This window comes from Salpingoeca rosetta (assembly GCF_000188695.1).
Source record: "Salpingoeca rosetta unplaced genomic scaffold supercont1.12, whole genome shotgun sequence".
Taxonomy (NCBI): domain Eukaryota; class Choanoflagellata; order Craspedida; family Salpingoecidae; genus Salpingoeca; species Salpingoeca rosetta.
In genome coordinates, this window is record NW_004754922.1 from 479,266 (window position 1) to 505,736 (window position 26,471).

At 55.4% G+C, this 26,471-nt stretch overlaps 9 protein-coding genes across 9 annotated transcripts in view; 5 read left to right on the plus strand and 4 right to left on the minus strand.

Annotated features, from left to right (window-relative positions):
• The window catches only part of PTSG_05179 (uncharacterized protein), a gene marked incomplete at its 3' end in the record, with an annotated part of 2,388 nt that extends 2,252 nt beyond the window's left edge, over positions 1-136 (plus strand). Inside the window, exon 5 of the mRNA XM_004993700.1 lies at positions 94-136. Coding sequence (XP_004993757.1) covers positions 94-136 — 43 coding nt within the window. The remainder of the gene's footprint in view (positions 1-93) is intronic.
• A 558-nt stretch (positions 137-694) lies between these two features.
• PTSG_12272 (uncharacterized protein) lies at positions 695-4,105 on the minus strand (the record flags this gene model as incomplete). The annotated part of the gene is made up of 10 exons (XM_004993701.1): positions 3,964-4,105; positions 3,714-3,847; positions 3,483-3,572; positions 3,309-3,364; positions 2,978-3,050; positions 2,465-2,875; positions 1,742-1,906; positions 1,427-1,501; positions 1,065-1,194; positions 695-844 (listed from the first exon to the last, which is right to left on the minus strand). The coding sequence occupies exons 1-10, from the start codon at positions 4,084-4,086 to the stop codon at positions 695-697; spliced, it is 1,407 nt and encodes a 468-aa protein (XP_004993758.1). The 5' UTR covers positions 4,087-4,105.
• Positions 4,106-4,613: 508 nt separating this feature from the next.
• Positions 4,614-9,579, plus strand: PTSG_05182 (TKL protein kinase; the record flags this gene model as incomplete). Its single annotated transcript, XM_004993702.1, has 5 exons — positions 4,614-6,176; positions 6,336-8,158; positions 8,414-8,480; positions 8,766-9,093; positions 9,452-9,579. The coding sequence occupies 5 exons, from the start codon at positions 4,614-4,616 to the stop codon at positions 9,577-9,579; spliced, it is 3,909 nt and encodes a 1,302-aa protein (XP_004993759.1).
• Positions 9,580-9,940: 361 nt separating this feature from the next.
• Positions 9,941-11,738, plus strand: PTSG_05183 (cathepsin B). Its single transcript, XM_004993703.1, has 3 exons — positions 9,941-10,131; positions 10,329-10,630; positions 10,903-11,738. The coding sequence occupies exons 1-3, from the start codon at positions 9,995-9,997 to the stop codon at positions 11,487-11,489; spliced, it is 1,026 nt and encodes a 341-aa protein (XP_004993760.1). The 5' UTR covers positions 9,941-9,994; the 3' UTR covers positions 11,490-11,738.
• Positions 11,739-11,764: 26 nt separating this feature from the next.
• On the minus strand, positions 11,765-15,249 carry PTSG_05184 (uncharacterized protein). The gene is made up of 12 exons (XM_004993704.1): positions 15,002-15,249; positions 14,764-14,844; positions 14,578-14,648; positions 14,352-14,429; positions 14,032-14,129; positions 13,649-13,745; positions 13,321-13,395; positions 13,065-13,187; positions 12,867-12,921; positions 12,540-12,706; positions 12,344-12,378; positions 11,765-11,878 (listed from the first exon to the last, which is right to left on the minus strand). The coding sequence occupies exons 1-12, from the start codon at positions 15,114-15,116 to the stop codon at positions 11,863-11,865; spliced, it is 1,011 nt and encodes a 336-aa protein (XP_004993761.1). The 5' UTR covers positions 15,117-15,249; the 3' UTR covers positions 11,765-11,862.
• An 865-nt stretch (positions 15,250-16,114) lies between these two features.
• On the plus strand, positions 16,115-18,232 carry PTSG_05185 (zinc finger protein; the record flags this gene model as incomplete). Its single annotated transcript, XM_004993705.1, has 1 exon — positions 16,115-18,232. The coding sequence occupies one exon, from the start codon at positions 16,115-16,117 to the stop codon at positions 18,230-18,232; it is 2,118 nt and encodes a 705-aa protein (XP_004993762.1).
• Positions 18,233-18,617: 385 nt separating this feature from the next.
• Positions 18,618-21,063, minus strand: PTSG_05186 (uncharacterized protein; the record flags this gene model as incomplete). The annotated part of the gene is made up of 7 exons (XM_004993706.1): positions 18,618-19,218; positions 19,468-19,646; positions 19,931-19,982; positions 20,252-20,396; positions 20,590-20,659; positions 20,836-20,886; positions 21,019-21,063. 7 exons carry the CDS (start codon positions 21,061-21,063, stop codon positions 18,804-18,806), a joined length of 957 nt encoding a protein of 318 aa, XP_004993763.1. The 3' UTR covers positions 18,618-18,803.
• A 257-nt stretch (positions 21,064-21,320) lies between these two features.
• PTSG_12273 (uncharacterized protein) lies at positions 21,321-24,080 on the minus strand (the record flags this gene model as incomplete). The annotated part of the gene is made up of 1 exon (XM_004993707.1): positions 21,321-24,080. One exon carries the CDS (start codon positions 24,078-24,080, stop codon positions 21,321-21,323), a length of 2,760 nt encoding a protein of 919 aa, XP_004993764.1.
• Positions 24,081-24,371: 291 nt separating this feature from the next.
• Positions 24,372-25,311, plus strand: PTSG_05187 (uncharacterized protein; the record flags this gene model as incomplete). The annotated part of the gene is made up of 2 exons (XM_004993708.1): positions 24,372-24,811; positions 25,053-25,311. The coding sequence occupies 2 exons, from the start codon at positions 24,372-24,374 to the stop codon at positions 25,309-25,311; spliced, it is 699 nt and encodes a 232-aa protein (XP_004993765.1).
• Between the last annotated feature and the right edge of the window lie 1,160 nt (positions 25,312-26,471).

Genomic DNA, 26,471 nt, shown 5'->3' on the forward strand with positions numbered 1-26,471 from the left:
CTTCATTACATAAAAAATAAAAATAAAGAATACTGTACTACCGCATCATGCGTACCGTTGCGCGTATTTCTATATGTCTCTCCTCGCTCTTAGGGAAGCTCTAAGATATGGCACCTTACACAGCGATGAACTCTAACTATTTCTTCATGCTAGTCTTTAACAAAAGTGCAGGATAAATTCCCACCACCACAACCCAACCTCCACATCTGCTGCCCCCGCCCCTAGAGTTATTGCACAATAGTAATATTTTTTCTTTGATTACAATATGTTTCATTTTCTGCTGTTTTCACACACACACACACACACACACACACACACACACACACACACACACACACACACACACACACACACACACACACACACACACACACACACACGTGTTTGTTTCTGTCGTTGTTCCGCCTTTCTAGTTGATCCTTGGCGTGTTTGTTGACCGTGCTGTGTTTGTTGTGCTCGTTGACTCTCCTCCTTTCCTCGTTGCTTTTCCTGTCACTGCCGTTGCTTTTGCCACACACCTATGCTCGCTTCTCTATTCACACAACCTCGTTCATCAACAACACACGCACAAGCAAGGGGCATCCCCCCAATAGACGACCTGACCATCAACCGAGAACAAACAAAACACACATACACACACACACACACACACACACACACACACACACACACACACACACACACACACACACAACTACTTGCTCAGCTTGCCAAAGTCGCGCGCTGTGGACTGGACAAACTGGCTCGCGCCCTGCTGCTGCTTGTGCTGGTGTCTGTGTTGCGGTGGCAGCGGCGATGCGTCAAGTTGAGCACGGAGCTGCTCCAGAAACTCCTGCGTCTTCACCTGATGAGGAGGTAAGAACGAGCGGAGAAAAGGGGGGGGGGGTTGATGTCAACAGCAGATACACGAGGGAGATGTGCAAGTGTTGCGGCTGTGCATGGGCACAGCATTCGTGCACATGGATGATACACACACACGCCACGCACACACACACACACACACACACACACACACACACACACACACACACGCACGCACGCACGCACGAATGTCACATTTGTACCTCGACTTTTGGCTTTGTGTGCTCAATGGCTGCCTTGAGGACGTCTGTGTCGCTGGTGATGTTTTGCATATCCTTGAGTGCACGCTTGAAGTCGTCGCTTGCCATCACATCATCAATCTTCTTCTTGTACCTGATGAAACGGATCACAGGGTGAGGGGGTGAGGAAGGGAATGGCAACACAAATATGTGTGTGTGTGTGTGTGTGTGTGTGTGTGTGTGTGTGTGTGTGTGTGTGTGTGTGTGTGTGTGTGTGTGTGAACACGAGAGAGACACAGAATAGACTTGTGCGCATCCGCACACACATACATACACACACGCATGCGCGTGCGCACATCCTAATTAACATGAAGGCGCACACTTACTCTTCAAAGCCGGGAAGGCCCGTGGGCTCGTGGGTGAGCCTGAGCACTGCTTGGTTGCCCTCTTCCAAGAATGCGCTGCACGAGGAAATATGAGAGAGCGCATGGATATTACAACCCGTGCGTGCACTGCGTTGCTGTCGAACACATCTCACACACACACACACACACACACACACACACACACACACACACACACACACACACACACACACACACACACACACACACACACAAGCACACACACACATCACACAACACACAACAAACAACACACAACAAACACATCACACAACACACAACAAACACATGGCACACCTTTCCAGAAGCTCGTGGCGCTTGTCGTGTGCTGGCATGGGCTGAGACTGTGTCGAAGCACTGGCCGCATGCAAGGCATCAAGGTCAAGGGGAGGCAGGTCTGCAACAGCGCCAAGCCACGCCACGTCCTTGGTCTTGATGCGAGCACGCACCAGCAGCTGGTACCTACACACACACACACACACACACACACACACACACACACACACACACACACACACACACACACACACACACACACACACACACACACACACACACACACACACACACACACACACACAGGGAGCGAAAGAAGAGCGAGAGAGAGCGAGAAGGGGAGGTTGAGATGAGAACCCAACATGCACAGGATGTCGCTCTTATCAAGTGCACAAGCAAACCACGAGCCCTGCATTCATCACCTCCGCCCCACTCTGCCCAACGTTCCTCACAACACATGTTCCACACAACACGCGTGTGTGCGTCAACTCACTTGTCAACCAGGCCGTATCTCGCTGCCATGTGTGCGGTTGTTGGATTTTGTGCAGAAGAGAATGAACGAGATACTTTGGTGCGTGTGGTGCTGACATGTGTTGTGTTGATTGCAGTGCTTTCAACCACTTCCACGGTGTGTTTCGTTTAATGATGATGGCGCGCCACAGGCAGCGAGCCAGTCGGTGAATGGGTCAGTGAGTGGGTCAGTCCCTCTCTCTTTGCCGTTTCTCCCCTCGCTTGGAGGACGACTTCTTCTTCTTCTTCTTCTTCCTTTTCTTCTCCTTCTGCTTGTGCTTCTTGCGACCATCGCGCCTGCTCGCCTCGTGTTCGGCCACCGCCACTTCCTCCTGCCTGCTCTCATGCCCCCTGTCTCCCCCTCTTCTCTTGCTCCTCATCCTCCTACTCCGTCCTTCCGACGCTTCCGTGCCATCATCATCACCGCTGACCCTGCTTCGACTTCGGCTTCGGCTGCGGCTTGTGCTGCTTCTCTTCTTCTTCCTACTCCTGCTCCTCGTCCGCCTGCCGCTTCTTCTTCTTCTTCTTCTTTCACGCTCCCTATGCTCGTCGCTCTCATCCCTGCTGCTGTCACTGCTGCTGTCACTGCTGCTGTCACTGCTGCTGTCGGAGCTCGAAGCGCTTGTGCTGTGCCGACGTCGATGCCTGCAGCGCGAGTGCGCAATGGGACAAGAATGGATCAGCTATGCAGGAGTGTGTCGTGAGCATCAGCGGGAGGCACAGCCAGCAGCGCGCCAGGACGCATACCTGCGGGCGACGTGGCCGCGCCGGGCGATGGCGGCGGCAGTGCGAGACGGTTGCGCCCTGTCATCTGATCCTACTGCATACGGTGGGGAATGAGTGCAAGAGCAGAGACATGGGAAGGAAAGGTGAGGGGGAAAGCGGATGGCGTGAATGTACTTCCACTTTAGCTTGCACATGCATCCGCATACACACACGCACGCACGCACGCACGCACACACACACGCACACACGCACGCACACACGAACACACACATACGCACACACGCACACACGCACGCACATACGCACACACGCACACATATGCACACACATATACACACATACACGCACGCACCTGCAGTGCGTGGGAATGCTTCTGGGTAGAGTTCTTTGAAGCCAGCATGGCCCCATCTGTATCATGACCCACTCCCCAGCTCAGGCACATGAGCAATCATGTCGTGCAGGCACACACAAAACACATATGCAGAGTCGGGTATTGCCACCTCACATGTAAACCAGTTTGTCTGACCGATTAGGCGCATCGTCTTCTGTGTCAAAGCGGCGTGAAACGTCTCGCTGAGTCCGTGGCGCGTCATCCATTCGAAGGCGACCGGTCGACCTGTGAAACCAACACAGGTGTGAGCACGTGCGTGTGTGTGAAGGTGTGTGTGCGGGTGGCATTGAGCATAACCCACCGACACACACACACACACGCACGCACGCACACGCACGCACACACGCATGCATCCACTGGTGTTACCGTGCAGAGTGGGTGACTGTGTCGCGACCTCGCGGCTCTGTCCGCTGAGCCATAGATGCGCTCTTCGCAGCGTCTCGTCCCTGCTCCTTCTTCTGCCGTTCCCATTCCTCCCACATGACTTGCTCTTCCAGCATCTGCAAAGAAGCGCGGTGACACATGAGCGGCGCGAAAGATGACGCTCCGACAACCCCCCCCCCCCCCCAACGGCAGCGACCGACATCACAAGCACACGCGCCTCGCACATGCAGACCTTGTTGTGCGTCTCCGTCTGCCGGACGAAGCCATTGAGGAGGTTGGTGTTGACGGTGCGGCGCACTCGCCGCCCTCGCACGCCTTCGCCAAGCAACCCGAGCTCAGCCGCGTAACGCGACATCACAAGATGTCAGTCAGATAATTCTATGAAAATGCCCGCTAATCTTCCACATCCTTGGCAAAACAAAATGCTTGCTTGTTGCTTGAAAGCACAAGGACAGCAGTTGTGTTGTTCCCTTCCTTCTGCAGTTCTTTCCTTTTCATCTCCACCTCCTCACCTCCTCCACTCACCTCGACCTACTTACTGCTCTACTGACCTCCTCAGACGCACTCCTATTCTCCGTCTCTCCCACCCACCAGACGGCAATGATGCGTGGTAGACGCTTGCCGACAACGGCAGGCGTTGCCGGCGCCTCACAATGGACAACCTTCCTTCTTTTGTTCCTGTTAGTGATGGTGGCCTCGGCGTCCTCCGCAAAACGGCAACAACAAGCGCACCAAAACGACTCCTTGCCCCACAGAGCGCACAGGGCGCAGCGTGGCAATGGTTTACATCCCACTGCTGAGCTGAGGGATCCTGCGTTTCATCGTCCACTTCCACGATCTATGACAACGCAACCAAGAACGCACAAACAGTCGCAGTCATGGATGTCCCAAACGCACGCACTGGACAATGCCTTTACCGCAGGCCTTGCATGTTCAGCAGAGAACGCTGCGCAGTGGATTCCCACTGGCTGTGCCAAAGACTTGTACATCTGCCACGACGCCCGAGTTGCCCTTGAGGTCGTCACGGAGGCAATTCTCTTGACCACAAGGAGCGAAGAGGAAACGCAGGAGGAGAATTCGCAGGAGGAGGTGGTTGCAGACCACAACGGCGACAAGCTCCCCATGCATGCGCACTTGCATGCGTTGCAGCGCGTCATCAACGCCCACTGCCAACAACAACAACACCAACAACACCAGCAGCAGCAAGGAGGGCAAGGAGAAGACACCGACGACAACAGCAGCGCCATCCACAAGGCTGTCGCACGAGCTGCTCTTCCGCTGCAACATGCCTCGCCTTTCCCTCTCCTTACCCAGCAGTATCAGCGTCAACAACAACAGCAGCGGCGGCGGAGAGACGTTGTGGCAGAAGCAGAGCCCCCCGCGGACTTTGTCTTTGACCGCTGCACCGCTTCAGCGATCATCAAAGGCAATTGCACGGTGCCCGCTTCTGAAGACACCATCGCTGGCGGCACGTTGACCATTGCATTTGATGCACCAAACGACGCCACAGCCCTGCTGGAGGAGATCGAACCCAGCTCGGAAGCTGCCACTGCCGCAGCTCAACTCTGCAACTCATTGCAGCCGCGTGCCTTGGTTATCGCGGGCACCGTGCACAACACCGATTTGGAATGGGTACTGAGCCACACACAGTGCACAACAGTCCAGCGTGTGAACGTCACAGGCCTGCTTGGGCTAGAATTCTTCTGCAATGCCTTCAACCCGCTGATGAGTATTCTAAAAATCGAGATCCGTGATAGCAAGACGATACGCCTCATGGAACGCGAGAACAATACGCAGCCGCATTTCGTGTTGGCACACCAGGTCACCCGCTTCACGCTGGAGGGCACGCGCGTGCGGACAGTGGACCCCAGCTTGTTGAACGCCATGCACAAGCTCGTGCACCTGCGTATTCGCAACAGCCAACTGACAGAGCTTTCGCCCGACATGTTCTTGAACCTGAGCTCTCTGCAAGTCCTCAATTTGAGACGCAACCTCATTTCATCAATTCGCGAGCGTGCTTTTGACTCATTGACGTCACTTCGCAGCTTGAGCCTTGGCCATAATGACCTCACCGCCTTGCCAGAGGCACTGTTCCGCCGAACAACCAACCTGAGGGTTCTCGTGCTCCAAATCAATCAGCTCAGCACGCTGCCACCACAACTACTGGCATCTTTAACACGACTTGAGAGGTTGTTATGCAGCCACAATGTCCTGAGCTCCCTTCCAGCGAAGTTGTTCAAGGCAACCTCAGCATTGAAATTCTTGTTCTTGGATTGGAACAGACTGGCACGACTTCCAAGCGGCGTGTTCTCGCCTCTGACAAACCTTCGCGAGCTCAGAATCAGAAACAACGTGCTCACCGAGGTCAATCAGGCATGGTTCGCGCCGCTGCATCCAGAACTGACGCGCCTTTGGCTGACCAACAACCTCATCACGCGTATCAGCGTACACGTTCGCCGCGTGTTTCCTGGATTGATGTCGCTTCATCTCCAACACAATCGCTTAAACTGCTTGGAAGCAGAGTAATTCCGGAATCTGACGCGCCTTCAAGCGTTGCATGTGAGCAACAATAGACTGACATTCATCCCCAACACGGCTTTACAGAACATGCCTTCTCTGGAGCGCCTATCTCTCGGCAACAACAAGCTCACAGTGTTTCCCCGTCGATCGTTTCCGCGCCTCTTATCCCTGCGCCTGGACAACAATCCACTTGAGCAGGTTCCAGACGTGACGGGCCTCACTCAGTTGCAGGAGCTTCGCTTCAACAATCACAAGATGACCAACATTGACATGACCGGCATCCTTCAGCTGCAAGAGTTGTGGTGGCTTGAGCTCACTGCCCACGCAAGCGTGAAAGATGCAACCCTGGACATTGGTTCTCCGAGAGGCAGTGGTGGCGGCCGTGGGGCAGGGAGATCACAACTCAAATGGAGACGTGTAGATGCACGCAACATCAACTTGCAGCCCTTTTTTGGATTGGATCGGTCGACACGCCTTCAGCTGACAACCCTTTATCTCGGATGGCCGGGCATGAACAACCACGCTGTCCAGCTCAACACCCTGTGCAGCGTTCTTGCCCCTTCAGTTGAAAGTTTCGGGCTGGAGAACACGGCCTACACGCATATTGAGCTGTGCGAAGGACACACGTTTGACAACGTTTTCCTCACACGCAACACTCACCTTCAGTCCGTGGCGCTCTACTCTCCGGTCCAAGTCCTCAATGTCTCTGGCTGCGCAAGCTTGGAAGACTTGCGTGCTCCCTCCATTCAAGTGTTCGATTTGAGCCACACGCGTCTTTCCAATACGCGTCAGCTCTGCCGAGACTGGGGTTCTCTGACGGTTGTGGCACGCAATTGGCAGCTGCCAGAGATGGAAAGACTGGACAAAGCTCAGCGACTTTTGTTGCAGTGTCTCGCCTTCAGTGAGGTTGAATTGTTGGACCTGAGCCATAACCTGTGGATTTCACACTTAACGCGAATCAGCACGGCAATCTCCAGGGTTGTTGTCTCCAACACCCGCGCCGTCTACACGACAGATCAACGTGTGCGTATCCCAGCTCGTGAGAAGATGCCTTCCCTGGCATTGATTGGCTCGCCTGTGACATGTCAGGTCAAGGCAGAGACAATTCGCACCTTGCACTTCCGCACTGTATCATACGAGCTGGGATTCGGCCTCGATTGTTTGTGCTCGAATGGATATGAACTGCGTGGCTCAGAGTGCAAGGAGCAAGGATCTGACCACCTCGCCGTTGCGTTGGGCACTGTTGCCGGTGTCTTGGCGCTGCAAGGCGTGCTGTTTGCGCTGTTCCGCTGGTATCGCCGGCACAAGCAGTTGCGCGCCGAGCACGCCCTCAACATGCAGCTGCTCTCCGAGAAGGACGCGGAGGTGCTGGCGCTCAAGGCAGTGTGGGACATTCCGTTTGAGGAGCTTGACCTGTACCGCGAGCTGGACAGTGGTGCGAGCGGCGACGTGTGGGAGGGCGAGTGGGACTCGGTGCATGTGGCGGTGAAGGTGCTGAAGCTGGGCAACGTGTTCCTGGACGCTGCGACGCAGCAGGAGTTTGAGAAGGAGGTGGCGTTCTTGCAGCGCACGCGGCACCCGCACCTGGTTCGCTTCTTTGGCGCTGGCACAAACCCGGTGACTGGCGCGCCATTTCTGGTGCTGGAGTTTATGGCGCTCGGATCCTTGCGCCAGCTGCTGCAGCGCAACCTACGAAAGGTGTTGGCAGAGACCAACAGCACCAGCGCTTCCACAAGCGCAGAAACTGCTGCACCGACAAGTGAGGACTTGGATGACTACACAGTCGTGTCATCAACCAGGCACTCGGTGCAGCCTGGTCTCTTGACTGTGTGGGCGCTGAAAAAACGCCTCGCTGCGGACATTGCATCTGGCATGGCGTTTATCCACAGCCTCGGCAAACTCCACAGGTGACCTTGCGTGTTTTGTTGGGGGGGGGGGGTTTGGGGGTTGGTGAGTGTGTGATGCGTGTGTGTGCATGTGTGATCTGTGCGTGTGCGTGAGTGTTGTGTATGTGTGTGAGTGTGCGTGCGTGACATGTGCGTGCGTGCGTGTGTGTGTTATGTTATTTCCTGCTTGCGCCCTCCTTTCTTTTCCATATGCCTGCACTCAATGCACACATTCTGCACACAACGTAATGCACGCATGCACCCCATCATACACAGAGATCTGAAGAGCGGCAATGTGCTGGTGTCGGCGAACCTGCGGGCAAAGATCACGGACTTTGGAACCGTGACCCAGCGCCTGAGTTCACAGCAGGTGCATTCTGCGGGGCCACACCGCAGCGGCGGAGGCGGCTGGTTTGGCCTTGGCTTTGGGCTCCCCGGCACCCACAATCACAGCAGCGACAGGAGAATGAGCAACAACAACAACGACAACGACGACGACGACGACATAGGCAGCAGCGGCAACGACAAAGACAGTAATGGCAGTTCAAGCGTGCTGGCTGGGGCTGGGTTATCGTCGTTGACCACACCAGCGTCGTCGTCACGTGGTGGCGATTCAGAGGCAGCGCAGGCTATGCTGCTTGCGGCGGCGGCTGATGGTGCTGCTGTGAATGACGATGTTGCGTACGACGAGGAGGTGGCTGGCATGACGATGAGCATGACCATGACAGCCGCTGTTGGCACGCCGCTGTACACTGCGCCAGAGGCGCTGACGGGGACAGCGTACGACACCAAGGCCGACGTGTTCAGCTTTGGGGTTGTGCTGTGGGAGATTGTGACGCAGCGGAAACCCGACTTGATCAAGCAAGAGTTTGGGGACGGGTTCTGCGGCCCGATGCTGTCCACCCTCGCATCCTTGCTTGCATCCGGCAAGCGGCTCCGCTTCCCTCCATCTTCAGGTGAGAAGGGAGGAGGGGATGATAAGAGACGGGGGTGAAGAGGAGTTTGGGGGTTGGAGGGGTGAGGAGGAGTTGTGGAAGTTGTGTGTGTGTGTGTGTGTGTGTTTGTATGCTGTTTGTGTGTGTGTGTGTGTGTGTGTGTGTGTGTTTGTATGTGTGCTTGTGTGTGTGGTGTATGCTGTTTGTACTGCGCTGTGTTAGTATGCTCTTTGTTTTTCTTTTTTCAACACTCCCCTGCCAGCCTACCTGCCTACCAGCCCACCGTCCTGCACCCCAGTGCATGCACAGCACAGCACCTCTTGTCCCCAGCTCCTCATAATACCAGAACATCACAATGCCTACTGCTTTGGTTGTGCAGGCAATGAGGAAGCGGCGGAAGTGCTGTTGCGCAACCTGGCGCAAGAATGTATGGCACAGGAGGCCAGGGAGCGCCCCACCTTCCAGCAGCTGAAGGAAAAGCTGCTCGCAGCTCTACCCGGCTCTTAGGCTGCGATGCTTGACATGACTGGGGCTACTGCAGCCCCCTTGTTCCTTGGAAGATTGGATCTTTTGCTTGTGGCGCCTTAGCGCCTTGTTGTGTTCTCTTCTTGAGTTGTCCGTGGTGCCTTAACTGTGACACAACCCACAAGTCGTGTTCCTTCAACATTGTTCTTGTGTTCTCCTGTTGTGCCACGAGTAGCACTGCGTTCTTGCGTTGCGGCGTTCAACTGAAGTGAAGTGAAGCGAGGAAGCGCGCTCCCCTTTCTTTGCAGCCTCTTCGCAGCCTCTTTACGACCACGAGTGTCTGACCCTGAGTTTAGGGTCCGTTTCCTTCGCCCTCCTCCAAAACAAACCCCAAAACAGCACAGCAGCACAAAACCAGCAGCACTGCCTCCATTTCCTCTGCAACCAACCCCCGAAGATGAAGCTGGCTGTTGTTGTTGCTGTCCTTGCCTGTGTGGCTGCGGCCAACGCCGTCCCCACCAAGACCCTCCGCTTTGCTCACGACATCCTTGGTCTCGAGAGCATCGCCAATGACATCAACGCACGCAACGTCGGGTGAGTCGGGCATCAATCAAGCGCTGCAGCCCACCGTGTTTCCTGGTTTGCCATGCACGTCGCCCGTGTTCACTGGCAAATGAATGTCGGTGCGATTGATCCACATCTCACGTCGTGCCGTCGTGCCGTCATGTCGTGCCCACCACCACCACCACCACCACCACCACCACCACCTTTGATGGTTCATGTTGCTTTAGCTGGAAGGCCGGCGTGAACGAGCGCTTTGTGAACGTGACCATGGACTACATTCGCAAGCAGATGGGTACCCGCCTGGAGGGCTCCCCTGTGACGCTGGATGTGAAGCACGTTGAGGTCCCCGCCGATCTTCCCACCTCGTTCGACTCCCGCACCCAGTGGGGCAGCATGTGCCCCAGCGTGAAGGAGGTCCGCGATCAGGCCAACTGCGGTAGCTGCTGGGCCTTTGGCGCCGTCGAGGCCATGACCGACCGCACGTGCATCGCCAGCAAGGGCGCCCAGACCCCCCACATCTCCGCCGAGGGTGCGTTTGTTGTTGTTGTTGTTGTTGTTGTTGTTGTTGTTGTTGTTGTTTGTGGGCACACGGCCCTTTTCCTGTGCTTTGTCGCCTTCTGCTCTTGTATTCATGTGTGGCATTGGCGTCGTTCCATTGCCTGTATCTGTCTGTCTGTCTATCTCTCTGCCTGTCTCTCTCTCTTTCGCTCTCTCTCTGTCTCCCCTCCCCTCTCCCTCTCCCCTCACTCACTCACCCACCCACTCACTCACTCACTCACTCACTCACTCACTCACACGCAGATCTGCTGACGTGCTGCACCTTCACCTGCGGTGATGGCTGCAACGGTGGTTACCCTGCCGCTGCCTGGGAGTACTGGAAGAACCAGGGCATTGTCACCGGTGGCCAGTACGACTCCAACCAGGGCTGCCAGCCATACAGCCTTGCCAAGTGCGAGCACCACACGACCGGCCCGTACAAGCCCTGCGGCGACATTGTCCCCACCCCTGCCTGCAAGCGCTCCTGCCGCCAGGGCTACAACGTCACGTACCCGAACGACAAGCACTTTGGCGCCTCCTCGTACGGCGTGCGCGGCGTGGACCAGATTGCCACGGAGATCATGACCAACGGCCCCGTTGAGGCCGCCTTCACCGTCTACAGCGACTTCCTCTCCTACAAGTCTGGCGTGTACCAGCACACCTCGGGCCAGCCCCTTGGTGGCCACGCCATCAAGATCATCGGCTGGGGTGTCCAGGACGGCACCGACTACTGGATCGTCGCCAACTCCTGGAACGATAGCTGGGGGAATGACGGGTTCTTTTGGATCAAGAAGGGCACGGACGAGTGCGGCATTGAGTCCCAGGTCGTCGCTGGCCTGCCCAAGGTCTAAACCCATCTCTCCCTCCCGCACCACCCCCACCTTTTCATCGTGACTGTGACATCCCTCGCACACCAATTTGCTGTGTACCTGTGCTGTTTCGTGTTGCGCATGTGTGCACTTGTGGCCAATCGAATGCTGCTGCGTTTGTTTGCAGATGCCCCTGTTGTGTCACGCTTGCCCAGCATTGCTTGTTTGTTTGTTTCGTTGCTTCGTTTTGTCTCCACCACCTCGAGACGGATTACACACACCAAGCCGAGAGAAGATGACACTGCAGTCCGAACGAATGGTGTTCTGTGTGTATTGAGTCGTTAAGTTTGAACGAGCAACAACGCAAGGGCCAGTCTAACATAACGGGAATATGTTGTTGTGTTTGGGGTAACAGCTACGATGATGGTTTCCTGTGAGTGAAAATGTGTGTGTGTGTGTGTGTGTGTGTGTGTGTGTGTGTGTGTGTGTGTGTGTGTGTGAGCGAGTGAGTCGACGACGTCGTTTGCATGACACTGCGGTCTTGTGAGCACCATTAGAACTAGTCCCTAAGCTCTGTTAAAGGACCATCCAACTATACGACACCCCTAAACAGTCTACTCGTGAGGTTTCTCCCGGGCGGCTTTGATGCGAACGAAATTTAGACTGTCACACCTCTTAGAGGATAATATGTTCAAAGTGGCGAGCCCACTATCCGCCGCCACACCCGTAAGCGGTTTCTAATTGACTGTCTAAAAGTAAGTGTGTGTGTGTGTGTGTGTGTGTGTGTGTGTGTGTGTGTGTGTGTGTGTGTGTGAGCGAGTGAGTGACAGCGTTCAACAAAACAGCACACGCACACACGACGCAGCAAGCGAGAGCAGCCACCACAGTGTTCGTACCTGTGCGGCAGCATTGGCTTTTTGATGTTGAACGCCTGACCAAGCAAGGAAGCGAGTGATGTGTGAGTGAAAGGAAAGAGAGCCGGGTTCTGAACACACACACACACACACACACACACACACACACACACACACACACACACACACACACACACACACACACACACACACACACACACACACACACAGTCCCCACCTCGATGATTGCCTTCCACTCCTGGTGCGACATTGACATGACGTGCTGGATGCGTCCTTGTGGCCCCGCGTTCCCGCCGTGCCAGCCCTCATCTGCTCCATCGTCATCGTCATCATCGTTGCCGTTGCCGTTGTCCGCACCACCGCGGGCTGGCTTCATCGGCTTGCCTGTGTACATGTGTGCGTATGTGTACATGTGTGTGTGTGTGTGTGAGAGTGTGTGAGAGAGAGTGAGAGTGAGAGTGAGAGTGTGTGTACATGCGTGTGTGTGTCGTCACCTCTACTTCACCCTGCGGCTGTCCCTCTTCTGCTCATGCTGTGGACTCACGGATACAGGGCAGGCCAGCTTCGTCCAGAAACAGCTCCACGGCGCCGTCTTTTACCTGCAAGCAGGGATCACTCGGAGTACATGAGCGTACAAGCGAGTGCTTCATGTCGGTAGTGTTTCAACAACAGACACAAACAAACAAACAAACAAACAAACAAACAAAACAAGCAAACAAACAAACAGCCCCCCCCCCCTGACCAGGAAGCTAAAGTGGAAGATGTTCTCGACCGTCTGCCCAAAGTCGCGCGGATTGACAAGAAACTCAAAGTAGCCGACGCGCGGGTACCGCTCCGGGTGCCGCCGCTTCGACGCAGCCAGCGCCTGCGCACACGCACCGTACATGATAAGGTGAGTTGGCGTGTATGTATCTGTGTGTGCATGTGTCTGTGTGTGAGAAAGTAACAAGCACACACACACACATGCGTTCGCATACAAACACATTGCACACATGTACCTTGCCGAGGTACTTTGTGACCTCTTTTACGCGTGCTGCCGTCAAGTCTTGCTCGTTTTCAAGATCTGACAAGTTCTGTTCACAGGCGTTTGAACGAGGGTACCGCGTCAATGGAATGTGTGTGTGTGTGTGTGTGTGTGTGTGTGTGTGTGTGTGTGTGTGTGTGTGTGTGTGTGTGTGTGTGTGTGTGTGTGTGCACGTGCTTGTGTGTGGTGACAACCTGTTGAAGCATGTAACAGCAACGACAAAAGGGAAACTCCTCAGCCCACAACACTGCCTGTGTGCATATGCGAACCAACACCCCCTCCCCCACAAACACGGCACGTACAGAGGAAGGGACGACCGCCTTTGATTTGTCGAATGTGGTGCGCTGTGTGGGCTTGGCGACTTGGCGTTTCGACAGGTCCATGCTCAAGGGGCCGTACCTGGCATGGAGGTGTTGATGCAGGGATGGTTGAATGGAAGGAAGAAGAAGAGGGGGTAGGGGGGTTTTGAGTTGTTGAGCTGTTGTGTGCAGTGGTGGAAAGATACGTGCAGCTTGCCAAAACGCTGCACGTGCACGTGGTGGTGGTGGTGGTGGTGGTGGTGGTGATCATGATTGTGGAGGGAAGTTCCGCAGCACACACATACACACATGCATGCACACGCACACACGCACACACACACACCAACATACACACACATACATACAACACAACACACACCACGCACATCATGGAAACGAGGGGAAGTGGCTGTGCGATTGAGGAAGCAACTTGACCCACGACGGCCCAGTCCAGCTTGGCACGCTTCGCTGGCTGAGCACCACCCTATCAAACACCCGCACCACAAACACAGACGTGAGGAGGATGCAGCACATATCATAGGCACATAACATGGCGTACACCATGCGTACATTTACACTCACGTGCATGCTCGCACTCACACACACACACACAGGCATACACTCACACACACACATATACTCACACACACGCGCGCACATACACATGTACAAACCACCCCCTATGACTCCCACCAAATTAACACACTTTGAATGCGAGTTGTGTCACTTGCTCGGCAAAGGAAACCTTGTCCAGTGGCACGTAGGTTGTCTCCAGCGCTTGCGTCTGAGCGTCATGCACGTGCAGTGATGGTCATAGTGAGAATCAAGACCTCTCCCATCACAGCAGCAAACACCCATCCGCCTGCCCACATTCACATTCACACTCTCGCACACTCACACGCACACGCATACACGCACACGCACGCACAGACCTGCCGATTGACAATCTTTGACAGCTTCAGCAGCGCGTGTGTCTCGAGAAGGCCCTCCCTTGTGGTGCTTACTGCATATATTGCAATGCGCATCAGGCAAATCGCGTCACGACGCGGTGCACAACCGCATCATCGCACAAAGCACACACACACACACACACATACACACACACAGTGATTGCTGACCGTTCTTGCGCTGAGCATCGAATCTGTTGAACACTTCTTGATAGTGAGGGTTTCCCGGCACGCTCAGATCCTCCTGTCGCTCTGCACCCAAAATCGAAACAGCGGTCTCGATGGTCAGTAAACACACACGTATGCACACACACATCACACATCACACATCACACATCACACACACACACACACACACACACACACACACGTGCACACACATCACGCACATCACATCACATGTACACACCGTCAATGTCTCGGAGGATGTTGCGGAAGTCTTGGCGCACTTTCCTTTGCTCGGCATTCTTTTGCGCCTGTTTCCGCCGGGCCTCCATGCTCGGCACCAGCGACGCCTCAGACATGACGCTATGCTTCGTCAACTACGCTGCTTCCTCTCGTCCTCTGCACTTGTGTCTCACAACAACAACAGGCACAACAACGTCTGCTCCTTGTGCTTGGCGCGCTCGTTCCGTTTTGCTCGTTGTTTTTTTTTTTGCCACGAGTGGTTTATGAGGTTTTACCCACTGCGCAAAACCTTGAAGCTCGTTTTTGTGGGGTCTCCGACGTCATTTTGATTGACGAGCATTTGCTGGCATCTTCAAAGAATGCTCTGCGCCCTTTCGCTTCACAAAAAATGACGTCAGCGTGCCCAACCTTTGATCGCATGCACTTTTAACTTCAAATTTTTCTTCTTTTTTTTTTTCCCTTCCTCCACCCAACCAGAAGAAACCAAAAGCAACAAAGCAGAGACAGAGCGCCACCTGTTTCCTGCAACAGGTCTGCTGGTATTCTCTCTCCTGTTCTTGCTTCATGGCCCTTGTTTGCTTGACAGTGCTGCGACCAGACGGCCACGCAATCGAATGCGCCTGCCACCCGCCAGCATTCAATCTTACACCCATTTGCACACCCCTCGCGTTGTCGCCTCGCTCATCTCAGCGCTATCATCACATCACATCATCAGCCTCGTCCGTGGCTGCGCTGGCGTTGCTCCTGCTTCGTTTGCGTGTGTGTATGTGTGTGTTCCCTCAGCCACGCACACTTGGATGCATTCTCCCATGAGCCAAACAACAACAGCTGGGCCTGAAACCGATCTCTGATTAGCCTCCCACACCTTTTGTTTGACATTGTTTTGGTTGTTTTCAGCCTTACTTGCCTTCCTTGCCTTCCTTGCCTTCCTTGCTTCCATCCGTTCCCTTCCCTTCCTCCCTGAACAACCAAGTTAGCAAGCCAGCGAGCCTTGCACCCAGCAACACCCCCCCCCCCGAACTGCTCACATTCAGTGCATGCAGAGTGCATGCATAATCGTGGGCCCCACCGCGTTCCCTCCACCTCGCAACTACAACATACACAGCTGTTTGGCATGCCGACTTCCCCATCAGCTACAGCAACTACAAAGGTGGAGAGCCTGCTGTCGCCGTCGACCATCAACGGCGCTGCGTTTGCACTGAACGGCAGCTCCTTCAACACCGCTCACAACACTACCAGCAGCAAAAGCAACAGCAAGAGCAACGGCAACACCAACAGCAAGAGCAACGGCAGCAGTGGCACCAACGCCACCGAAGACGACAGCAGCGATGGCAAGCACGTTTGCCACGCCTGCGGCAAGGACTACTCGCGGCGATCGGACCTCGTCGTGCACCTGCGCACCCACACGGGGGAAAAGCCGTTTGTGTGTGACAAGTGCAACAAGTCCTTCACCAAGAAGAGCCACCTCACGCGCCATCGCAAGATCCACACCGGCGAGAAGCCCTTCTCCTGCGGCTTCTGCGGCAAGAAGCACGCGCGCATGAGCGACCTCAAGGTGCACCTGCGCACCCACACGGGCGAGCGGCCATACTCGTGCTCCATCTGCGGCAAGTCGTTTATCACGTCCAGTCACGTGCGCATGCACGAGCGCACGCACGACGACGCGCGACACTTCTCCTGCCCGCTCTGCTCCAAACCGTTCAAGACAAAGCCGGGCCTGAAGCAGCACCTCAAGACGGGGCACAACGCAGACCCCGAGCGCGTGAAGCAGCTGTGCGTCGGCATCCCCTACGCTCGAGCTGTCGCACCCACCCCTGCAAAGCAGAACCGCGCCAGCACCGGCTCATCCACTGCATCCAGCACACAAGGTCGCCAGGCAGACGCCACCACCGCTGCGGCTGCCAGCGACCAGAAGCGTTCGAGGAGAGGCCGCAGCACAAAGGCCGCATCACATGCGTCCGCATCGTTGTCGTCGACAGCAGCAGCCGGCACAACGGCGATACCAACGTGTTTGGCATCTGCGCCCCCCTTGTCGAGCAGTGGCCTGCCCCCGCTGTTCACCTCCGCGTCTGCGTTTCCATCAACGCCCATGTCGCCCTCCGATGTGTTGCTGCAGTCGTTGACCAGCGGCGCCACCGCAGCCACGACCACCGCACAACAGCAGCAGCAACCACGGCAGCAACAGCGACAGGGAAGGTTTGAGTTTCCGTCAAACACCATGGCACCCTCTCTCTCTGCCGCAAGCCTTCAGCAACAACAACAACAACAACAATCGCAACCACCGCAACAGCAGCAGCCGGCGGGGCTAGTCATGGCGGATGGGGACACAAAGATTTCGCTGTCGACCCTGCAACAGCTGTCGCCGCAACTCATTGCACAGCTGCTGCAGCTTGGCATCATCTTACCCACGGGCCAGGATGCTTTTGCTCTCGCGCCACACATGGCGGCAAACGCAAACGCAAACGCCATTAGACAACCACAACAACAACAGCAACAACAACAACAACAACAACAACAACAACAACAACAACAACAACAACAACAACAACAACAACAACAACAACAACAACAATCGCAGCTTGCAGAGCCGTGGCTGTTGTCGTTTGAGTCGTCAGAATTGAACCAGCCGCTCATTAATCCATTTGATGGTGAGAGCCCCTTCTCCCTCTCCCCTCTCGACTCGCCAACCCCATCCTCCAGTGCCGCCAACAACAACACCAACGCCCTGCCGCCGCTCGTGTTCCAGTCGGCCAACACCCCCCACACTAACACCAACACCGCCAATACCCCCAACCCCGATATCAACACCAACACCAACACCAACACCAACACCAGCATCAATGCCGCCACCAATTTCACCACAAACAACAACAGCAATATGTACAACACCAACACCAGCTCTGCAGCTCAGGCAAGCGCATACAGCACCGCCAGCGTCACTGATGGTGGGGGTGTGGCCGACACCATCCCCATGATCCCCAGCTTCACTTCCAGCCGCAACATCAACACGCTTGGCATGTCGTCTGTCTTTGCGCCCGCGCTGTCCCCCGTCACCATGCCTGAGGAAGCGGCGTTGGCGCCAGTGGCGGGCGGAAACACGGAGAGCGACGAGCTGGCTGCGCTTCTTGACTCGGACTTTGCCGCTGATTTTCCGCTCTTTGACGACTTTCCCCTCTCCCCCTCGCCCACACAGGACACCACTGGCGCAGCCGCCAACCAGAGCACAGCGTGACCTGTCAACTTGCTGCCGTGTCGTGCCATACACACGCCCATGTGCATTTGTGTGTATGTGTGTGTTGTGTGTGTGTGTGTGTGTGTGTGTGTGTGTGTGTGTGTGTGTGTGTGTGCGTGCGTGTGTGTGTGTGTGTGTGTTGTGTGTGCTTTTGCACACGCAATTGCATGCATGCATGCATCTTTTGAAAGCGTGCTTTCTGTTATTGCCCCCACCCTTCGTGTTTCGTTTAGGTTTTGGCGACAACATGTGCCTGCAAGCAATACTCGTCTCATCCTGTGACAGAACCCACACGCCTGCCTGCCTGCATCCCTCGTCACTATTGAACTCCAACAGCACATGTGTTATTCCACAATACACGATACGACTATGCATCTTTCTTGGCTCGTGCATATTATTGTCTATCTTCCGTGTGCCAATTAAGCAAGCAAACAAGACCCTGCTGGGGATGTAACGTAGCCGCCGCCGTACATACATGCATGCATGCATGTATGCGTGCGTGCCTCAAGCTTTCCTTCTCATCTTGCGTGCAACCCTTGCACGAGTCAGCTCGTGCGCAAGTAAGGTCGCATCACAACTCCACCCACACGTGCGTCTCCGCATTGCCTGCTCGTGCTTTGGCCGGTGCTGTCTGCTGTGCGCGTGTGTACACGCACATGATGCGGCCGTCGCGATCAGACTGCGGAAAGTGGGCGTGATCAACGCAGTAGACGGGCCGGTAGTCGTGTTGCTCCAGCCAGGGGCGGGCCTGTACGCCAAGCACATCCGCATATGCCACGATGAAGCGTGGCAGCGACCACAACGTCGGCGATTGCGCGCCCACATGCGGTGCTGTGGGAAACGGTGGCGATGGTGTTGCTGATGGCGGCGGGAAGGTGGCGTTGAGCCAGGCGAGCGGGTCAGCGTGCAACGCATCGCTCTCGTTTGGGCCCAGCGAAGGGGGCGGGCATTCAGCAAACACCATCGTCACGTTGCGATGCATGTAGCTGTCATGGCAATGAGAGGGCCATGGCGGTGACACGTTGTGGTGCACGATGACAGTACACGTGAGAACAGCAAACCAAAAAGAAGAAAGGGCGAGATTATACAGCGAGATGGCACAGCGAGATTATACAGAGCACACACACACACAGACACACACAGACACACACAGACACACACACACAGACACACACACACACACACAGACACACACACACACACACACACACAACACACACTGTGCGCATGCCAACCTGTAGAAGGGAGTTGGATGGCAGTCTGTGAGGAAGAGAACAGAGAGTTGGTGCGGCTGTGTGGTGGAAGAGGTGCTGAACTGTATCGTCGTTTCACCGTACAGCGTGTGTTGGTGGCGAAGATAATGCATCACAGCTTCTGGCCCGGCCTGGTGCACACGCAGCGTGTACACAATCACCTGCACGGTACACGTGTGTGTGTGTGTGTGTGTGTGTGTGTGTGTGTGTGTGTGTGTGTGTGTGTGTGTGTGTGTGTGTGTGTGTGTGTGTGTGTGTGTGTGCGTGCGTGCGTGCGTGCGTGCGTGCGTGCGTGTGTGTGTGTGTGTATGTGTGGTTGGTTGCATTGTGACCCATGTGAGCAACATCAGCGGAGATGAGCAGTACGAAAAGCACGCATTGTTTTCCGATGCTGATGACAGTGATGATGAAGGCGGTGGTGGTGGTGATGACAAGAACAACGAACCGGGATGTTAATGACCAGCGCAGTCCACACCACAACGCGGGCATGCTTGCGCCTGCCAAACAGCGGGTTCCAACGTGAGAAGCGTCGCAGAGGGAGATGCAGGCTCGGGATGATGCGCAAGCCCGGCAGTACAGAAACACAGGCGAGGGCAAAAAGGACAGGTACACGCACGCACGCATGCACGCACAAACACACACACACACACACACAGTCACACACACACACACACAGACACACACAGACACAGACACACACACACACACACACACACACACACACACACACAAACGCAGACAAACGCAGACAAACACACACACAAACCAATGTTTGAGGATGAGGCCTGCATGCGGCAAGACGAGGTAGATGACGGGAAAGACGAACCGAAACTCCTTGTGCGGGAGTTGGCTGAATACCAGCACATACACACACGCAACAACAAGCGGCCACAGCGGTCGCGTGCGCACACCTACGCTCAAACCAATGTGTATATGTGTGTGTGTATGTGCGTGTGTGTGTGTGAGTGTGAAGGTTGAGTGGGGTTTCTTCAATGCGGATTGCATGGTAATGAAGAGCCAAGACCGACACTGACGTGTGTGATGAGGAACAACACCAACATCCCCACTCGTGCACATGTGTGAAGTGGATGTGCTGTTGCCAACCGTTTCGCTGCAGAAGGATCAGCCCAATGGGAAGGACAACATACAGCACACCCAGCACTACCGGTAAACCCTGTCGGCGTGGTGGCGTGGCGTGTTCATTGTGGAATTGCACACAATGTGGGAGCAAAGGGCAAGCCGATTTACCGCCGCAAGTGCACGTGCCCTTTCGAGCGCAGCGAGATCCCACTTACAACACACATGCAAACACATATGTGTGTGTGTTTGTGTGCATGTGCGCAAATGTACCTGAAACCAATACCACGACCAAGGATGTGTTCCATAGAAGCTGGCCCCACCCTACCAAAGACCAGCGAGAAAGGTATGAGCAATGCATCATCAACAACTCATACACACAGAGACATAGAACACACACGCACACACACGCATGCACACACACGCATGCACACACACGCATGCACACACACACACCTCGTTTGCTTGCCAGTACTCGTCCGGAACGAATGACGTGCGCATGCACAGGGCACAGGCGACTCGATAAGCAACCAGCAGCACACCAAGTGCAACCACTGCCACCCCTCCCCGTTTGCAACTCAGCGCATCATCCGCCCGCGCCCGCATCCTTTTGTCCGCTTTTTGCTGATGTCAAGATTGAATGAATGCAAACATGCGTGCACGCACACAAACACACAAGCGTTTGTCCACATGCACACACACATACACATACACACACACACGCGCATCCACACACAGGGTAACAAGCAAAGCAGCAGCTATGTGAAGACCACTTGTACGCCAGCAAAAGCATTGGGGTCAAGCGCTGTGCACAAGCGAGCAACATCCACGCCTGCGTGTGTATGGAGATACAGCTTGCGGGGACGGACGAGCGAGTTGAGCAGGTATCGCCGTGCATTGTCCATGCCATCCCCACCACTCAACCGCACGTCAACAAACACATCGCCGCCGTACGCCGCAAGCGCATGCAGCATTGCCACCACATAGCAATCAGTGTGCAGGCCTAGTGGCTGCACATCTGCATGCGCTGATGACGACGATGGTCGTGCAGCGTGACGCGTGTCGTCAGACCACACCATATGCGGTGCATGAGAACCATGACGCAACGCCCCTCTCCCATCTGCCTCATCAGCGTCACCACGCCCACCACGCCCATCAAGCCTGCCATCATCACCGTTGAGCCCATCCACTTGCGGGCTGCACACGCCCTGGTCAGCACTACTCTCCACTTCGCTGGTCGCATGTGCTGCTCCTACGGGAACACGCACGCGCATGCGAGCCCGCCGCGATGATGCTGGCCGTGCCAGTGACGACGCAGCGGCGGCAAGCACTGCTCGTGCAAGGGTGACGCTGTCCGCACCTGCCTCACGCGTGGAGGGCGATGATGCTCGTTGGCCGGACGCGCCAAACTGGGCCAGCACGTCTGATAAGGATAGCACCGTGCGCATTGCAGCTGCTCTCTTGCCGTCGTTAGTACTGCCGTCATCGCTTCCGCTGCTGTTGTCGCTGTTGTCGCTACTGTCGTTGTCGTTGTCACTGGGTACATCTGTGGTGGACACGTGGTGGCATGTGCTGAGCCACGAGGCCGCAGCCCGCATGGGCCTGGTCCATGATGTGAGCGCAAACGTCAGCGTTTCTTCAGGTGAATCTTCAACCACAAACTCAATCACGTCGCCCAGGCACACGCGGTGCATGCGTGTGCAGTCGTTGTCATCGTCACCAAGCAGGTACATCCGCACACCCACGCGCCCGGGGCGGCGCACACGCGCACCGTCAACCCCTACGCCGTGCTGCACACCACCACCCACAACCCTTCTCCCATCACCACGCCAATCTGCTTCATCACCATCGCCATCAACACAGCCGAAACCCTCCTCGTCTCCTTCTTCCGGCTGCTGTTGATGATGATGCTGATGATTGGGATGTCGGTGTTGCTCCCGTACTCCTTCTGCAACATCGCCACCATCATCTCCATCACCACTGTCATCACCACCATGGCCTACCTCCTCCCCTTCTTCCTCATTGCCGTCACGGCTGTTGTTGTGGTCGATATTGTCACCACCAGCAGTAGCGCCGGGCAGTCGAAACTGTCTGGAGAGCGTCGTGCCAAGCAGCTGATGTGCGGTGAAGAATGGCATGAACGCGAGGCGCCCAAGCGCAGCCACAACTGCTCGGTGCTGTGTGCGCACCACAACGCGCATCGGCAAGCAAGCACGCTTTGCTGTGGTGTCCTGGGTGGTGGTGGTTGGGGTGGCGGCTGGTTCCTGCAGCTGGACATTACCACCATTACCACCATCATCATCATCATCATCATCATCATCTTCACCATCATCACCGTCACCAGCATCAGCATCAGCATGGGATGATAGGTGTGGCCGCTTGCTGGACGCTGTTGCTGCTTGTGCCCTGCGTTTGGCCTGTGCTGCCTCTGCGTCCCTCTCCCTTTCGCGTGCAGCGGCATGCAAGGCTGGTTGCTTCGGTGCCGTCGCCAGAAGGCGTGGCTGGCGCGTGGGGGACTGACGGCTCCACACGGCGAAGCGTGGCGTGACAATCCAGCCGTACACTGCAAAGCGCGGTCGCTGCGTGCTGCCGCCGCCCAGAACAGGTGTCACCTCGTGCAGGCGGGGGACAGCAAAGTGGACCAACATGTTGTGTTGTGGCACAATCTGCTGCCCAGTCTCGTGGTCCACAAACAGGCCACCATCCTGCCGGCTGTATGTGGCATGCACGAGGTAGAGGACAACCGCCCTACGCCTTCGAAACGAGCGGCAGAGCGCATCCTCGTCGCGATGCGAGGCCAAGTAGCAGCCGCGCGTGTACTTGGACACATTCAACAGCAGTCGTTCATGGTCCTTGTTCACGCGCAGTCGCTGCTCCAGGTGGCTCCGAATCCTCTTCATCAACCCGCACAGCACCAATCTCTGTTCCTCGCACTCATCGCGTTGCGAGTCACCATCATCACTGTCGTTGTTGCGGTCGTCGTCGCTGTTGTTGCCGTCGTCGCTGTTGTTGTTGTTGCTGTTTTCGTCGTCGTCGTCGTCGTAATCATCATCATCATCATCATCATCATCATCATCATCATCATCATCATCATCATCATCATCATCATCATCATCATCATCATCATCATCCGCTCTATCGCTGCTATTACTGTCCTCACTGCCTTGCCCTTGCCATTGCCCTTGTCTCCGGCTTCCTTCAACAACCTCTCCATGATAACCACTATCGCTGCCACGGTGACCACGATGACCATGTGCTGCGATCACGATTGGCGGCGTCTGCAGATCCGACCGCAGCCGATAGAACCGCATGGGCTGCTCGGTTTTTCTTGTTTCCTCAAGTTGCCATGCCGCATCCGACAGGGCATCCAGCGTGTTGAACATTTCGCTGGCGAGCGCAGCTGGAAGCACGCCGGCCTCCGTCACCGTCAACCCAGCGGCGCCATGCCGCCGCGCTTCCTCCTCCTGCACCCGCGTCGCCCCAGCCGCCACAACCGCGTCCGATGCCAGTCGTTCCATGAGCAGGTAGCAACAGCATAAATTGTGATGTAGATGTGCCTGCAAGCTTTTGCGTTTTGCTCTTCCTTGCTTGTTTTCCTCTCAAGCAAGCAAGCAAGCGAGGCGCATTGTCCACGCCCACCAAACCCAGCACCTCATGCAAAACAACAAGCAGACGAGCAGGAAGACAAGCACAGCGGTGTATTTGAAGGAAGCGAGGACCTCAGGACAATGGCTGCTGGTAGTGCTTGTAGTAGTGGTGGTGGTGGTGGTGCCTCTTCGACGCGATGGTGGCATGTGTTGGCAGGGATCATGGCAGCCGTTGCCTTGCTCGCTGCAAGATTCAGCACACAGGCTGCTGCACAGTCTTTTCCAGATGGCGATACGTACACGCTGGAGTTGACTGTGTTGAATACTCTGACTTGTGCCACACAGCCGATATCCTTGGGTGCGCTGGCCAACAGCGTCAACCCAACGCTTATTGTGACAGGGCGATCGTCGGTCGCTTCTTGCACGGTGATTGTTGAGTTGCCAACGATGGTGGACAGCTTCACCATTGACGTTGCTGGAGACGCTTCGGGGTCAGCCGTGACGATCCGTGTCAACACCTTGGAGACTGTCAATACATTGCACATCATCGATGAAGCAGGCATCATCAATGTGGACATGCCTTCGCTCGGCACTCTGGATTTGTTGGTGGTCTCCAGTTCCAACGGAGCAGAACTTTCAGTGGCCATCGGTGAATCAGCATCGTACGTGTCACGCGGCGTGTGTGTGTGTGTGTGTGTGAGGTGTGTGTGTGTGTGTGTGAGGTGTGTGTGTGTGTGTGTGTGTGTGTGTGTGTGTGTGTGTGTGTGTGTGTGTGTGTGTGTGTGTGTGTGTGTGTAGGTTGATTGGCGTTCCTTGCCACAATCGTTTCACTACTTCTCCTCACTCAGTCACACCCCACTCACTCCTCGTGCGCCTCACCACAACCACACACCATGACAATAGGAGCGATGTCCCAGATCTGTTTGGCATCTCGCGCCTTGGAAGCTTGAATGTGGGCGATGGCACTGGTATCCTCGAGTTGCAGCTTCATGGAGCATGCGCCACTGTGGATGCGCTCAAAGCAGTAACGTCAAGCACCACAACCGTCCCCAAGTGGACCGTCACCTTTGATACCTTTGTACGGGCAATGCACGAGCAGCTCCCCTTTGCTCGTTTGGGGGCTGTTGTTGTTCTGTTTTTGTTGGCTTTGTCTATTTGTTGATGTCGTGCGAGAATGACGACAGACTAACCAGAGCACTTGGCTGAGGCGTGCTTGGAGTGTTCAGCGGTGTCTGTTTTGCTGCCACGTTTACACTTCGTTCTCACTGCATAATCCTCGCACATGCACAATTTAGGTTGGCATTGCTGATGTGGCGACCTGGCCAGAATTGTTGGTGGCTTGGAACGGGCAATTCACACCCGTGTCGGATGTTGTGGCAGGGGTACCTGAGGTGCCCCAGATTTGCAGCGCGAATGGGTTTGACCCGCTGGTGTCACAGCCGCCAACCTACTCCCCAAACACGACCACAGCGACCGCAACAAACACGACAAACGCAGTGAACACAACGACCACAACGACAGTGACGGGCAACGATCGCATTCCAAAGCCAACTACGCTGCCTCCGCCTCACTTCACGACGACCACAACGACTACAACCACAACACCGACCACGATCATAAACACAACCACAACACCGGCAACCACAACAACCACAACCACAACAACCACAACAACCACAACAACCACAACAACCACAACAACCACCACAACGTCACCTCAGCAATTCACCACAACTACAACCACGACTACGCAGCCACCAACGACAACGACAACCACGACTACGCTTCCACCAACAACCACGACCACAACAACAACCCTTCCCGTCACAGTTACACAGACGACGTCCTCGTCGCCTTCGTCCAGCTTGAGCGTCAATCCAGCACTTGGCTCGACGTCGGGCACGGGCGTGGGCATGAACGCCGCTTCCTCTTCGTCCTCAACGACGACTGCTGGGCCCGGTGGGCCCGGGTCTTCTCCCTCAAACTCAGATGCCTCCAAATGGGCTGTTCCTGCCGGCGCCGCAGGTGTGTGTGTGTGTGTGTGTGTGTGTGTGTGTGTGTGTGTGTGTGTGTGTGTGTGTGTGTGTGTGTGTGGTTTATTAAGTGTGAGTCAAAGATGGTGCATTGTTATAGGCCTAACAGCACAGAGCTAGAGGCACGAAACAGATACAGACATAAATAAAAATTCACTCTACTAAATCGCATATCATCATACTCATATACTCATGAGTTCACTCGCACCTATACCCGACGACTAACAGATGTGTAGACGAGAGACTGTATACGTGCTCAGCAAGTAGAAATAAAAATAAAAAAAAGACG